The sequence below is a fragment of the Hylaeus anthracinus genome, unplaced genomic scaffold (genome assembly GCF_026225885.1).
Source record: "Hylaeus anthracinus isolate JK02 unplaced genomic scaffold, UHH_iyHylAnth1.0_haploid 11997, whole genome shotgun sequence".
NCBI classification, from domain to species: domain Eukaryota; kingdom Metazoa; phylum Arthropoda; class Insecta; order Hymenoptera; family Colletidae; genus Hylaeus; species Hylaeus anthracinus.
Genome location: NW_026534344.1, coordinates 5,350,328 through 5,366,202, shown reverse-complemented (window position 1 = coordinate 5,366,202; position 15,875 = coordinate 5,350,328). Strand labels below are relative to the sequence as shown.

Here is a 15,875-nt window from a genome sequence, read left to right as displayed (position 1 = left end):
GTATTATATACACCATCAAAACTAACTATACGATCGAATTATTAGATGCAGAAATTAATTTTGTGCCTCTGCATTCAATAATTTATAACTCTAGTTTGAACAGACGTGCCTGCGATAGAAGAAGGAAAGAATGAAATGACTTCAAACTCTAATTTATCTTATTATAAATAAAAATATACAACGTTCCGCTTAAAAAATCGAACGTGACCTTGATATTTTCGTTAAAAAGCATGTTGGCGATAAAGCAATTCATACATCGTACGTCCACTTCAAACAGATGCAACTTTTGTATGAAGGAATTTCGTGAATAATAATTCGTTTAAAAATTATTCAAGACGGAACAAGTTATTGCCCCACCCTGTACACAAAGTGCAATTTATTAGGTGTATGAATGAATTCTATGCCCTCGTATTCGATCATCTATAACTTCGGTTCAAGTAGAAATATTTAGACTCTATATGAAAGAATTTTTTTAACAGATCCGCGTAACAGTGTCAGCTATTGTTTAATTCATGCAAAATATTGTTATAGCATCGTCGTCGCGCCTTTAGCACGTACGGCCGTGGAAGAAACATTTCGCGCTCGCGCACATTCGCGTGTCCTCGGTAAGCTCGAAGTTACATATATAAACGATGCGTGCACGCAGCACGATGACTGAAACGGAATCCGCTGTAGTCAGTATAGTTCAGTGCGTTTGTATACATACATTTCATTTTTTTTTTCTTTTTTTCATGATTCAATAGCGACTATCCGAAGTTCACGGAGAAAAAAAAAAACAGGCGTAGAAAATGACCATTTTACTCCTTGATCTTTTCGGCCGATTAAAACACGTGTGGAAACTTTGGTACCTGGTTAATCCTCGCGAAACAACTTTTGAATTCGCGTACGAAGTTCCCGATTATCAACAACAGGTAACTAATATTTATACTATACCTTTGATTTAAATAAGTTAAATTTAATGTGAATTTAAATAAATGAGAGGTACTTCCTAATTATTATTGCTATTTATTCTTAATAATTATTTCAATCGATGCGAAATTTCAATGCAACAGGTAAATAATGTTTACACCATAATTCTTAGTTGTATATCTCTGTAAGTTTCATTGTGTGGAAATATCGAGCAATGAATTATTTTCGAATACTTGCCAGATTTTATTTAGAAAATATTTAATTTATTTAATTTCACTTTAATACTACTTAACGAGTGATTCAATCGATGATGATGATGTTTTTGATGAGTATATTCGTGTATATTGAAACGTATAATTCCATGGTCTTATCTGTATGTTGTGTATCCATTTAAGTGCGTATCAGAATAAATTACGCGCGAAACAAATAAGCCTTGTAAATTTTAACGTTCGAGGAGTTTCCTTTTAAATACCGCCTTGATTTCGATTTTATAAATTTACGTGATATTATACGGGGTATTAATTAACTCCAACGTCCTTTGTACTCGACAATTTGAATTTATTGTGTGAATCAATAAAAGGTATTTCCCAATTACTCGATCCACCTATATTATTGTTGTGCATTTCCTGATTAATCATAACAATCGATGCGAAGTTTCAATGCGATGCCTTTTTTTTTTAACAACAAAGTTTCTTGTGAAATGATAATATTCTATGGTAATGTAGCTAAGCATAGACTCTAAGACAACTATAGCCATACAAATAAGATAAACGTGTACGCAGGTATGGTTTCCGTTCTTCATTCTTATCATACTGGAGCAGATCATACTAAGAATGAAGAAAAAGAGGTTTCGTTTCAACGATCAAATAACATCATTATCTCACTGGATGTTTCAAGAAACTGGCCGGTAAGCATAGGTAACGCTTTTATTCTTCAGCTCTCATTATTACTATTTTATGTTCAAATTATATTTATAATTACTAGCTACAACTTTAAAAAACAATCTTAGTATTATTATATTCTCTTTTAAAATTGATCTATAAATGAATACAAACTTTTCCTTTGCAATATCGCTACAGATATTACACGAGTATTATTTTAATTCGAAATTGTTGCATATTTGATATATTCAACGTATCGTGTTTTCTTATCTTTCATTCATAATATAGCGATAGTGTTTAACATTTAAAGCTTTCTTCATATTATAATTGCTCAAAATCAATGTATAATAAAAAAAGAATACTGTTTAATATTTTAAAGGTATCTTCGCACCATAATTGTTCGAAAATATAATTAAACCCGAAAAGTATACCAAAAGTACATCGTACATGCTGAATATTATGAAATATGCAAAAAAATTCTCTACAATACCGAACACAGTAAAAATTACGTAAATTTGTATTCATACGCAAAGAAATGTTTTATGGACTTGCCGCTCTATCTACGTAAGATAGCGTTAACATTCATGATGATATGGATTAAGTATGCCTACGCGAATATTCGCTGCTCCGGTTAATGGTACAAAATCTATTTGCGTACGGCTGTTTTCAACGCGTATTTTTAGCTGCAGTAACCCTTTTATTTTTGACCATACACGATTAAAAGAAATGTTAAAATGTTTGTTCGAAATTCTTTTCACTATCAAAGTTTGATTACTTTTTAACGTTACAAACCATTATTAAAATTACCTCATTCGGTTTATTATTAATTAAAATTAAGTCTTTAGTCATTATTATTCTACTATGTAAAAAGTCCCTTATCCTCTTTGCCACTTCCCCAATTGATTCACATAACGAAGGCCTTGCTGTATTAACATTACACGTCCGTACTAAATCCGACTAATCGTGACGATCGAAATGATTTAACGTTAACTTTTCCGCAAAAATTTGCAGTATCCTCTTCCGCGGCGCGGAATATTACGTATACATCGTAATTTACGAGAAATATCACTGGTGGAATCTGCCCTGGAACTCAGCATGGACTTGGTGGATCACTGCTGTTGGGGTGGATTTTTGTTACTATTGGGTTCACCGCAGTAACCACGGTTAAATTCCTATCCAACCATGCGTGTCATTGTCGTCCCTCTAATTGACGAATTTAAAGTGTTTCTCGCCCGTTTGCAGAGGTACACTTTTTATGGGCTCACCATCAAGTGCACCATAGTAGCGAGGAGTTCACTCTCGCGGTTGGTCTGCGGCAGTCTGTGTTGCAACACTGGTGTAACTTCGTGAGTATCGCTCGTATTACATGTGCACGGTGTCCTGCGGTTATCACAAGCCGCAAGTGGAAGCGGGTGCAATCAATGCTCTCTAGATCTGCAGCCGCGTTCTCTCAAATTAACGAACATAAACGCGCCTGAAACGATCAACTTGAACGTTTACTATATGTTTTGTAAGTTATACACGCACGCTACATTTCTTTCGTTCTTTCAAACATCATCCAGGAACACGTGAATTAGATTAAACTCTGTCCTCCGGAAAATGACTAAATGAGAAACGCTAAGCGTTAGCAAAGTGTTGACCCCTTTAATCGTTTCTTGATCAATTCTTTCAGCATTATTATTAAAAGTAGATTCGTTAAGATTTAAACCCGTTAAAGGGCACGCATTCTACTTCCGCTAGATTGCTTTTAAATGAACGATGCGAGATTCGCATCGGTATCCTCTTGAAACATTTTTAAGCCAACGAGTATTTCGTCGAGTGCCATACAAAAGATATGAAATCTGTTTGCAGATGTTTTATTTGCCTCTTGCCTTATTTATATCTCCGTCCCATTTCATTGCACACAACCAATTCAACTTAATTTATCAATTATGGATTCATACGACAGTCATCGACGATCTTGGCCCGTTGGAATTAATATTTAATACTCCGAAACACCATCGCGTCCACCACGGTGAGGATTAATAAAATGCCACGACAATATTTGTTGTCAAAATCAGTTTTAAAGTAATCGTTGTATATTTGTTCTGATTCTTTATATTCGTATTCGAGTATACCGAGCGGTTTGATTGTGTCACGTGAATTAATCGTTATTATGAATTAACTGCAGGTTGTAACCTGTACTGCCTAGACAAAAATTACGGCGGAGTACTTATTATATGGGATAAATTATTCGGAACGTACATGGAGGAGAAGAAAGATAATAAAATAATTTATGGTTTGGTCGTCAGCCCTCAGTCTTTTAATCCGCTGTATTTGCAGGTGAGAAACGGCAATTTACGCCAGCATGAATGTAACTGTCCTCTATTACTCGGCCACGTATTCAAATTGACGAAGGGAATAACGAATCTGTCACGTAACACGACGATTAGTTACATAAACACGAACCTAATTTGACACGTTAATCAAAGGGATTAACAGTTTAACGATCGTTCGTTTCATACGTGACATGGAATATTTATTTCGCCTATCGAATCATAATCAGAAAAATACACGAATTCTAAACATATAATTTTCAACCGTAGTTTATCCTTTCGCTTGTGTAATATATTACCCGCCAGTTCGATCAGTTTAATCATTAAAACAAGTTTTCACGTAATTGACTCGTTATCTAACGGCTAATTTATTTTGAAACGTTGTAGACGTTTTACGTTTACCAAACAATCCAAAAGAGTTTACGGATGTCGTCCGTGGCGGACAAATTGGCCGTTTTTTGGAAAGGTCCAAGTTGGTTTCCAGGTTCTCCTCGCCTGGGTCTCGACGAATACAAAGTAAACGTAAGTTCTGTGTTTTATACATTTTTACTGTCGCTGAATTGCCACGGAACCATTACTTAGGAATATTTTATTGTTTATCATTTACTACGCAAAATTGATCGATTATACGATTCCGATGTATCGTTGCACGATACCTTGAAGCTACTTATATAATGTTAAGAATATCAATGAACTTATACAATTGCTATTTAGCTGTTAATGCAAATACACCATAAGTATACTGGTATTGTACAATAGGAAGACTAATTAAACCGGTTTGATTTTACAATGGAGCTTCTCTCTATCCACGCGTACGCTACCACTCGTAACATGAATATACAAAATGTCACATAACGTGTGGGAGCCTTCAGGAATAGTTTCAGTACTTAAGTGTATGTTCGTTCTCGCCTTGTTTTCGAGCTGTCCTGAATTCACATGATCGTTAGGTAACCGTTTATTGGTCGTTTATTGAAATACCTTTCAATGGATTTTACGTGGAAGAGATTCATCCCTGAAGTGGCATCACATCTTAAATCTTGTATTTCTTTCCACTTACATTTATAATGACGATAATAATAATATTATTATTATTGTATCCTATATTAATAAATTCACTAATTTACAGTTATGACAATAATGCTGATAATAATAATAATAATATTATTATTATATTAGACGTGAATATAATAATATTATTATATGCTCACTAATGTATATATAATATATATAATAACATTGTCGTATTCCTTACTTTCTTCAGGTCACAAACAGGTATAAATACGATAACTATGTGCCTGTGTGGCAAATCATTTACATAACTGTCCACTTCTGTCTTGTTTTCTACGAACACCTTCAATTATATGACGAAACGCAGGTAAGGTTTATTTTATTTCGTTCTCACGAATACTCCCCGTGCCATAATTTTCATAAACGAAATGTTTCAATTACAGTACCGTTCTTTAATTTCAAATGTTCGAATTTCGAATTTTCTTTTTTCACAGGAGTTAAAGTCTACGTATTCCACGATCATAGTTATCAATAACATATGTGCCCTCACTACCATCGGATTATTATTCGACAAATCGAAGTATGCCTGTGTCGCTGAATTTATAAGATGCTTGGTTTATTTAAGTTTTTTATTGGTATACGACGATTTAACATATCAATTGATAATACACGTCGCTTTAATGCATATCGAATTCACGATAACCGCGTGGTTGTACTCCGTGTATCTTGTATCCTGTTGCATTTGGATTTCGTATTACCTTATCGTAGGATGGAAATAAAAAACTTCTAATTCATATCGTAGAAAAGCTGATTCAATTAATCGTAATTCAATCTATATATATATTATACGTGTGTATGCTGTGTCTGAGCGTATTGAAATTTTATATTTTCTATGTAAAGTAAAATGAAATGTTACAAGTATAAAACGGTGTTGAAAGCGTTGACTCAACAGAGTAACATTGGTAAAAATAGTCGATGCATTATTATCTTTTTTTGTACGTACGTTTACATAATAAATGATAAATTATTTTATAATGTTATGCATTTGTTACAATTAATCAGTATTATGAAATGTATTATACTTATAATAATATGTAATAATTGTTGTATGTCAAATGTACCATAAATAAGACCACTGCTACCGATAGCTGAAGCGCAAGCGTTAACGACAGAGAAGACATCCTGCTCATGCTACATTCCATCGAGTCAGCGCAATCTATTAACATAATCTTCGAACATCCTTGAGCGTGGGCGTCGCGTATTGCGACGACCCTGTGCAGAATTTCTCTCCTCCTCGGACGTTTCAACTGCATTTGTCCTTCCTTTCATCGTTATCTATCGTAATCTGTAATTTAGGGAGGATAAGATGAATTAAGGAGAGTGAAAGATTCGACTCGAAACACGTCCTGCTAGTTGTCCTGTTTAGGGCAATTCTTCCAAGTTATCAAAGGTTTGAGACAATATAAGGGTCGAATGACGCGATGTCAGTGAAGAAGCTAGCTGTATCTGGAAGTCTGATATAATAATATTAGAATTTCTATGTTTAATATTTTATTATAATAAAATGATTTGAGGTAGTTTTGTCAAGGAGTGTAAGCAGCTTCCTTTGAAGGATTCGAGGTTTTGCGAACATAACTGTAACAGTGATATATCACTGTTCCAATGTTCAATCCCAGTTATTAAAAACTTTGAGATGTCAAAGAAAGTGAATTCGTATCGTAGGACTGTTACAGTAAACTGTATTGAAATTGTAAAATGCTTTCACCGTTTTTATATTTTATTTTAAGCAAACAACTTTGTGTACCTGAAATATTTCTTAACGCAATGCCGTTTTTCTTACAAAAGTTGCGTAGCATAAAGAAAGCTACAATTGAAGTTTCGAATTGATTTGTCATTTTATCTTTTTAAAAAATCTCCCCAACACATAGCTTTTCACGAATAACAAACAACTTTTGTGAAAAGCTGTTCACATTTTTCACCATAAATAAAGGTATATAAATGCATTCACTCTTTTATCATAACTGGCATTTTATTAATTATAAATTGTTAAGTAAAAAAAAAAATTAAGTCCTTATTATTAGTTTTTATATAGATTTATATTTCGAACGATGAAAAACAGACAGAATTTTAAAATAAACAAAACGAAACATCGTTAAAATCTTGGTATAACATACAGCGTATATGATTGATAATACATGTCGAATTTATCGTTAGCGTGAAAACGAAAGCAATATTTTGTATCGATTTAAATTCCGTATATAAAAACTGTCTGGAATATTTGTATGTATCATTGAGAACAAAACGTACACCGTTGACAGTTTTCTCTTAAAATCTTAAATATTACAATTTACGTATAAAATTTTCTATTCAACTAATATAAATTTGTTATTTCATAAATACAATTAATATTAACGCACGTCGGAGCTTACAAACGTTCCTCGAAATCATTATGCAATATAAACTGCCTCGAAATTCTCAAGAGTGTGTAGCGATAAAGATACGTTAAAATCGATAAATTTACAACACATGTCACTTTTATATAATACTATTATTATACAAATCGAACACGTAAATAACATTCAAAATACCATTTCATAAGTGCAACATAATCGTTATAAACAAACGGGAACAATCAAGCAAGACATCGGCGATCACCTACATAACTAACTTAGAAAGTAATGACAAGTATGTTGATGTAGATATAATATAAAACAATGAAACGCCATTCATATTTCAACATCAACAACCTTACAGTTTCGGTATTACAACTACCTTACTTAAGCATAATAAAGTGAACGTTCTTAGAATATATTGCAAAAAAAAAAACAAAGACAAATGCATTAATACCTTATCAAAATTATTTGTTATGTTGTACACATAAAGCATTTGAAGTGGTTTGGTAATACGTCGGTAATACGTCGGTAATACGTCGGCCTTAGCCAATGTTGTGACAAATTAATCGCGATGGTCCACTATCTGCAACGAAACGATAAGTACACTAATATTTCATAAAAACGTCGATCTCACGTTTCATCCGATGAACATATACTTTATCTTTCACATTATCAATTTATAGCAAACGATATTACCGTTACTTGTGTACGTATGAGTTCTACATTACCTCGTTATTAATATTTTGTTGGTATACATGAAAAAAGTATTTAATAAACTCGTGACAGTAATGTTTCGAAGCATTTACATTTTAAAAAAAAAAAAGAAAGAAATTATACGCTCTAGCTTTCAAAACCGCAGGAATCGTTTCTTTCACTTTGTTAAGAAACAGGAGAACGATATTGCTTCTTTTTTATTTTGTATTTTATATACGATATTATTTATAAACAAATTGTATTAATTTCTTTAATTTTGTTAAGAAGAGGGTAAACAACATTGTTTATTCTATATATGAAATTATGTAAAACCAAATGGCATTCGCTTCATTTAACTTTATCTTAAATATTAAGTAAAATTGAGTGTTAATCATTTGTTCTATTATATGAAAATTCTTTTATTTGAACAACTTTGTCCCCCAATTAGTCCACATAACGCAGGCTGTGCCGTACATGAATGGTTCAAATATCCATTCAATTACATGATCAACTGTAAAATTTCATTCTAAATTTTCGAGTTACTTTCTCACGAAGAATCATATTCTACCCGATAATGCTACGTGTAGCTGACAGGACACAGTGTTATTCGTGCAGTACGTACCTACGAAAATATTCCTATGTACCAGTACTTGGTGTCGTCCTCGTCTTGTCGCTTCTAGCATCGGTCTCCGTCGTCTCTAGCCTTTGCTCTAAAGAATTATCCGACGGTACGCCATCCGATTGATCGCTAGATCTTTCGTGACCTTCGACGTTCTGGTGTTCGAGTAAAGGCATGTCCAGAGAATCCGAAGAAATGCGTCTGAAGTTACCGGCGCTTCCGACCATGTCCGATTGAGCCTCTCTACCATCTCGAACGTTATTCAACGAATCGGAACTCAACGATGGAAAGTCCAGGGTCGTCTTCATTTCCAACGAATCGGAACTTCGGCACAGCGGGTTGTGTTTCACGTCGTTATTGTCCTCCAGCTCGAGAGAATCCGTACTCGTCTCCATAACGTTACTCTCCTTTTGAATATGTACATCCTTCGCCTCTTCCATTTTCGAACCGGTCTGCATAGAGACTTGCGGCCCCGTTTTCTCGGTATCCATAATTTCAATCTGCGAGATGTCCTCCGTGGTGTCGTCCTGCCGATCAAATTTCTCTACGTTCGATTGAGCAATGCGTATAATCTCGTCGATTTCCTTGATTCTCTTCTCGTAGTCGTCCGACCCTGACGTGCTCGGATTGAACGATCCTACCGCACTGGTATCGGCTCTCGTACGCGGCAAACTCTCCAATTTGTATTTATTCTCGGGACTCTCGTGCTCTAACAAGTCTTCCTCCTCTCTGGCGCGCAACTCGATCAAGTGCGCCTCCCTGCAGGCTTTCTCCAGCCCTTCGAAGTCCTTCAACGAAGACAATGAAACGTCGTCACCGTGACCCGACCGACTGGCCGTGTACCTCCTCGGAAGACTGCCATTATTAACGGAATCGTGCGAACCGCATTGGAACTTTTTCGAATTCTCAGCGGCAACGGCACTCTCCAGGTTCTCGAACTCTTGCAAAGAGCTCAGCGACACGTTATCGTGATCGGTTGGCCTCACGAAGTACTTCTTACTCGCTAAAATATCGTAGTCAGGGGTGCTCCCGAAACTACCCCGCATGCTACCAACGCTCCCTATCGATTCCTTCTGGCTACCCAAGCTCCCGAATCTGCTGCTACCGGGCTCGAAGTCGGTGATCTCCTCTTCCTTGATGTCCTCCAAAGGACCACGGTCGTACTCGATATCGTACACTCGAGCGTCGGCGTGAAACTGCATCTCTATCCATTTCTTACCGCCCTCGTACTGCTCCTCGTCCGAGTACGATTGCGAGTATTGCTCGTCGTTCGAAGCTTGAGGCGGGCTCTCCTGAGACTCGAAATCGAACAACTCGGCGTTCTTGATCGGTTGACTCGCGGGTACTTGGAACTCGGGCTTGTTCTCGGTTATGAGATTCTCGAGATCGCGATCGTAGTTCTTACTGCTCACTTGCGGCATCGTGCTGATGCGTATGCTCTTCCCCTCGGAGTCGTACTCTTCGGCTTCTCGACCGACTTCCTCGATGACCACGAAGTCGTCGATGATGTCGGGTTTGTCGACCATCTCGAAAGAGTCGCTGTCGGGCGAGTGACGACTCTCCTTCTCGATCACCGTGCTCACGGAGACAGCGGAGGTCGAGGACGTGGACATGCTCGCCTGTTGGACCAGCGACGGTGTCGATGCTTGCGCGGACACTTCGGAACTCTCGTTGAAAGGATCGGTTGGGGTATGTTTTCGTTCTACGAGATCAGGTTCCGTCGTTTGGGCGTCCAGCTCAATCTCGGGACTCTTCTCGATCGTCTCCTGATCGGAGCCCTTGCTCTCGATCTCCGTCAGGGACGCGTCGGTCGTAGCTTGAACCGATATCACTTGGGTGCACACGCTCTGCACGCCATCCTCGGTAATCCGCGACGTCATTATATCTACGGATTGAAGAGTCCCGGACGTGGGCGCGACGGTGGACGTAGCGGAATCTACTCCCTTGGTATCGCGCGGTACCGATTCCTGAACCTGATCGGCACCCTCGCTCTCTTCCAGTTGCGGGAAAATCATTTCGGACGATCGTTTCATGCGATAAGGTACGTGACTGTCGATCTTGTCCATCGATTCGTCGATGGGTATCTCGCTGCCCGAGGAATCGGAGTGCTCGGTGTGTTCGTCGTCAAAGGAACTCTTGAAATTGTCGTCCGCGTCTTCTTCTTTCTCGGCGTCCGCCTCGGAGGCCACCAGCGTTTCCGATAGCTCGCTGGTGCTGTCGATACTGCCCAAATGGCCAGAGCTCAGAGAAGTCAAGGATTTCATGGATTCGCGAGAGCTCATCGTGGTCGCAGCGGTATGGTACTCCTGAGAGGTTGGCTTCGAAGAGGATGTGTGCTCGAGCGACATCATCGCCGTCTCGTACTCGGAAGCCGTCGCTGAAAGCACACCGCCCGATTGCAAGGCTTCTATGTCGGACGAGCTGGGTCTGCTGCCGCTGCCGATCTCATAATCGCAAGATTGGTAATTGCTACTGTCGCCGGAGCTGGAGCCAACGTCTGCCTCGCTGTCGGAGGTGACCCTCTTCGAGGCTCTGCCGGGTTTGTGGCGTCTTCTGAGCACTGGACACGGCAAAACCAAAGACGAGCTCTCGTCTTTGTACTCTACGTCGGATCCTGATATACTAACGGGTACAGGACTGGGATGCTCCTCTTCGTCATCCTTCTCCTCGTGGACGGTTATTGCAGTCTCATCGTCGTACTTTTCGGTTTTGATCACAGGTGTTTCGCCTTTTGTTAGAATTATCGACTCTACGGCGCTACTGGACGCGGATTCCTCTACGTTGGTTTTACTTTCATCGGGATCGTCCGACGTCGGTGCGACTGGTTCCTGGGGTGCTGACTCGGCGATAGGACGATCGCCCTTGGTTGCGTTCGTGTCGTGTTCGGGCGACGGTGGTTTGTATAAAAATGGCAAGTCGTTCGGAATGGATTCGGGTTGCAACTTAAACTGAAACTCCGAAGGAGAATCTTTAATTTGAATCACAGTTTCACTATTTTCGCTTAACTCTTCTATCAAGTCTTGTTTCGCCGCTTCCAGGGACTCCTTCACCTCGGCGATCTCCTTTTTAACTACCTGATCTAAAACGGTGATCGCGTACCGCGCGCTTAAATCGACGCTACCGAAATCATCTTTTTTTATTTTGAAGGCACAAGTATCTGAAGGAACTGTCACGGATCTTCCAGGCCCGTCGTGCTTTTCCGTCGTTTTCTCGATATGCCTTTTGTATTCGTCGCTCAGTGGTTTTATCTTCGACAAATACGACTCCGTCCACTCTTTCAACACGTCGTCCATGCGTGGCACTTTGTCAGATTCCGTCGCATCCTGCGTACCTTCTTTCGCAGGCTTTCCCTCGTCTTTCGTCGGCATCACCTTTTCCAATTTCAGTTCGATCTCTGGCCTCGGAACTGGTTCGCTCGTCTTCTTCTCCTCTCCAGTCCTTAGACTTTCATTGTATAAAAGGACGTCGGTTTTAACCGTTTCTTCGCTCGTTTGTTCGGTAGATTTGTCAGTATCAAATTCTGTACCTACGATTACACTAGTATGTTCATCTGTCGGATGTTCTTCTACTTTGAGAGATCCTCCTACTTCCTCCTCTCTCGTCTCCGATACCTCGATTTGCTCGGGTATATTTTGTTGGATACTCTCCACGTATTCTTTGTTAGGAGTTTTCGCGTCGTATTCGCGTTGCAGAGTATCGACCAATTCCTGGCAGCTAACGTCTAATTTATTTTCTACTAATTCGCTATCAAAGTCTTGCTCGCTTATCGGAATCACCGTGAATTTGGTACTCCTACCGACCGATGGCGTCACGCGGTCGTCGTCCGTGCCGGTTTCCTTGATGGACTCGATCACGCTGACGTCCTCGGACGATTTCGTAACCGATTCTTGATCGTAGTCGGTGGATCCATCCTGCGAAGATAAACATTCCTTCTTCCGCATCGATTCGTACGCTTCCAATTCTTGATTAAAAATTTGAGAAGGTTGGAGTGTCTCCGATATCTCGATCTTCTCCTCGCCGATCATCCAATTCACGGATTTAATCTCGAGACCTTGGGCCTTCGTCTTTGGAGACATTATCGGAGGACTTTCGTATTCGAAGCTGTCCGCCCTTTTCATACTCAAAGGTTCGTGGTCCTTTTGTGTTACGACGGACGCCGCTGGTTCTTGTACCAAAGAAGAATCGACGTTCGTGTCTTCCGATACGGTGCTGGGACTGATGGTTATATCTCGTTCTTGGAGTATTCTGTCGAACGAATCTGTGCCTGCGCTTTCGCGCAGAGACGAGATCCCTCTGCTGGTTTGCTCGGATATCTTGTGTTCGTCCATTTCCAAGGAAGGCACGTCTACGGAATCCTGTCTGGATTGGCTCCCTACGCCAGGCTCGAGAATTTCTAGAACTCTGGCATCCCGCGGAAAACCGTCGTCGCTTTGGAAATCGCGTTGCAGTTCCGCTTGACTATCGTATTTGTCCCATTGTTGTTTCTCCAATTGCGGGCTCAAGGTCGATTTCGATATGTCTTCTAACTCGTTCGTGTCAACGTCGATGGTTTCCTCGAAATCGATTTGCTCTGACATGCTGCTAGGACTCAGAGTGATGTTTCTATCTTGCAGCCTGAGCTGCGACGACGATAAAGGGAAGCTCTCTTCTTTCTCTTGCAGAGACGACTCTTCGTCTTTGGTTATATCTTCACTGACGCTTATACTGTCCCTGGTGGATCCTTTTTCGTACAGCTCTTCTTGTATCGACGTTCTCGATCTCGGTAACTCGGCCACATTTTGATCCATGAATCTATCCGTTTGCTTACTCGCGGATTTCTTCATTATGCTTTCGAATTTACGCGTCAAATCGTCGGCCAACTTCTCGTGATCGGTTTCAATCCCATCTCGCGTGATCTGATCCAAGTAACCCTTGCTAAGCAATTCCGTTTTCAAATCCGCTGTCGACTTTGTCTCGATTTCACTTTCGATGGATTTAATCAAGGTTTCGGCTAACGAACGCGCCTCGATTTCTTTCATCTTTTGACGTTGATGTTCCTCCAAGCTCTCTCGTTTTTCCTCTTGCGCGTCTTTCTTCGACGAGTCTTCCATTTTCGTCATTTTTTCGGATGGCACAAATTTGTTGACTTCGAAACTTTCCTTGGTCTCCTTATGCGATTCTCCGTGAACGATCTTCTCGACGTTATCGAAATCTGCGACAGGTTTGAACACTCCCTCCTCCGCAGTCTCATCTATTATCACTTTTGCCTCTTCCGGAATGTCCTTCTTGATTCGAATCGCGACTTTTGCGTCGCTTTCCCTTACAGTACTGTCCCCTGCTTCGCGAGTCAAGATTCCTTTCTCGTCGGAGAGCTTTTTAAACGTTTCTTCCTTTTTAGTTTCGGCTCTCGACTCGGCCGCGGTTGCGTCTATCACCTCCTGTTTATCGGTCACGTTCATCGACATCTTTTGAATCGCGGTTTTATCCAACTCTTCGGTTTTCGTTTTCTTCTCTTCCACCGTCTCGGTCGGCGATTCCTTCTTCAATTGAGATTCCGAGGACTTCTTCTTCTCCACGCGTTCTTTCTCCTCCAGAGTGATTAATTTATCCGTGCCGCTGCAAATCTCCGAAGAGATTACTTCTTTCTTCTCCAACACGCTGGAACTCTTGTGATCGACTTTCGAAGTGACAGTGGCGAAATCGTTCTTCGCGCTGCCCATGTCACTGAACATTTCAAACGCTTCCTTGGGATCTGTGAAAGTTTTCGAAAACGTCTGTCTTTCGCTTTTGGTAGTCGAATGCTCTTCTAATTTTGAAGTAACCTCTTCGCTCAGCTTCTTCTCCGTTATCGTGGTGAACGTTTCGCTTTCTTTCTTCACGTGCGTATCTTTTTGCCCTGGTTTCTCTGACGTCGACTTAACGTCCACCACTCGTTTCGGAATTCGAGATTCGAATTCCTTCTTTTTGCCTGTCGGTGAAACTGTGTGCAGCGATTCGGAGCTTGAGTCCTTGACGATTTCCGGTTTGCTCGGAACTTGCTTCGATTCCACGGGAGATTTGACTTTAGTTTCTTTTTGAACTTTATCTTTATCTGCTTTTGACATAGAGATCGGAATGCGAGACTCGAACTCCTTCTTAACGAGTTTCGTATCGATTTCTGGTTCTTCTTTGACAGTTGACGTCCCTTCGTCTTCCTTTCCTGCCTGCTTTGATTCCATTTCTTCTTTCGTGATTACACCTTGAACGAGAGGTAATTTCACCAACATTTCGACGCTTCGTCCCTGCTCGATTGGCGCTATTTGTCCCATCGTTTCAATTTCGAGTCTTTTTCCTTCGAGAAATTGCTGTATTTCTTCCGACGAAGAAATGGCATCGGGTTGTATCTCGTACGAATCTTTGGAAGTACTCGTTTCGAATATTTTCGTCTCCACCGTTTCTGTAGGAACTCCAGACACGATTCCCTCACCGTTTGCTTCACCTATTTGAACAGATTTTAATACTTGTTCCTGGACCAACGTACCATCTTTTTGTACCTTATAAATTATAGTTGTTTCTTCTGTTATAATCCGCCTCCCACTAGATACTTCTTTAACGATATCTTCAGTCTGAATTTTTAACCCTCCAGTACTTTCTTTTTGTACACTTACTGTATCATATTCTTTAAGTTTTTCTGTTACATCTCTTGGAACTCCCTGTTCTATACTTGCTTCTATAACAGAATCATGTACTTCTTTAGCGTCCTTCGCGCCTTTTATCATTTCTGGTTGTACATGGATATCTGGTAGAGGTTTCTTCATTTCTTCCTCATCCTTTAACAATTTTACTTCCACTTTCATTTCTGATATGTCTTCGACTTTTTTCTTCTTTTCTTTCGAATCTTTTGATTCTTTAACATCCAGTGAATCCTTATCTTTAATCGTTTCTTTTTCTACTTTTGATTCCGCAACTAATTCTTTCACTTCTTGTACTTTCTTCTTTGTATCTTTTGCCGTCTCTTCTTTTACTGGTATTCTTGTTACAAATTCTTTCATTTCTTCCACTTTCTGCTTTGTATCTTTTATAATTTCTTGCTTTACTT

At 39.7% G+C, this 15,875-nt stretch overlaps 1 protein-coding gene and 1 pseudogene across 1 annotated transcript; one reads left to right on the top strand and one right to left on the bottom strand.

Annotated features, from left to right (window-relative positions):
- Nucleotides 1–504: 504 nt before the first annotated feature.
- LOC128889849 (alkylglycerol monooxygenase-like) lies at nucleotides 505–6,919 on the top strand. The gene is made up of 10 exons (XM_054147872.1): nucleotides 505–605; nucleotides 744–911; nucleotides 1,692–1,816; nucleotides 2,802–2,953; nucleotides 3,033–3,136; nucleotides 3,642–3,804; nucleotides 3,961–4,112; nucleotides 4,493–4,627; nucleotides 5,367–5,480; nucleotides 5,608–6,919. The coding sequence occupies exons 2-10, from the start codon at nucleotides 789–791 to the stop codon at nucleotides 5,890–5,892; spliced, it is 1,353 nt and encodes a 450-aa protein (XP_054003847.1). The 5' UTR covers nucleotides 505–605; nucleotides 744–788; the 3' UTR covers nucleotides 5,893–6,919.
- Nucleotides 6,920–7,161: 242 nt separating this feature from the next.
- LOC128889872 (ankyrin-2-like) overlaps nucleotides 7,162–15,875 on the bottom strand; it is a 32,550-nt pseudogene continuing 23,836 nt past the window's right edge.

Excerpts from the sequence above, each read along its gene's own strand:
- LOC128889849 (XM_054147872.1), top strand. The coding sequence starts at position 789 with ATGACCATTTTACTCCTTGATCTTTTCGGCCGATTAAAACACGTGTGG. Across the intron at positions 1,817-2,801 it reads ATGTTTCAAGAAACTGGCCG|TATCCTCTTCCGCGGCGCGG; the intron begins GTAAGCATAGGT and ends AAAAATTTGCAG. Across the intron at positions 2,954-3,032 it reads GGTTCACCGCAGTAACCACG|AGGTACACTTTTTATGGGCT; the intron begins GTTAAATTCCTA and ends GCCCGTTTGCAG.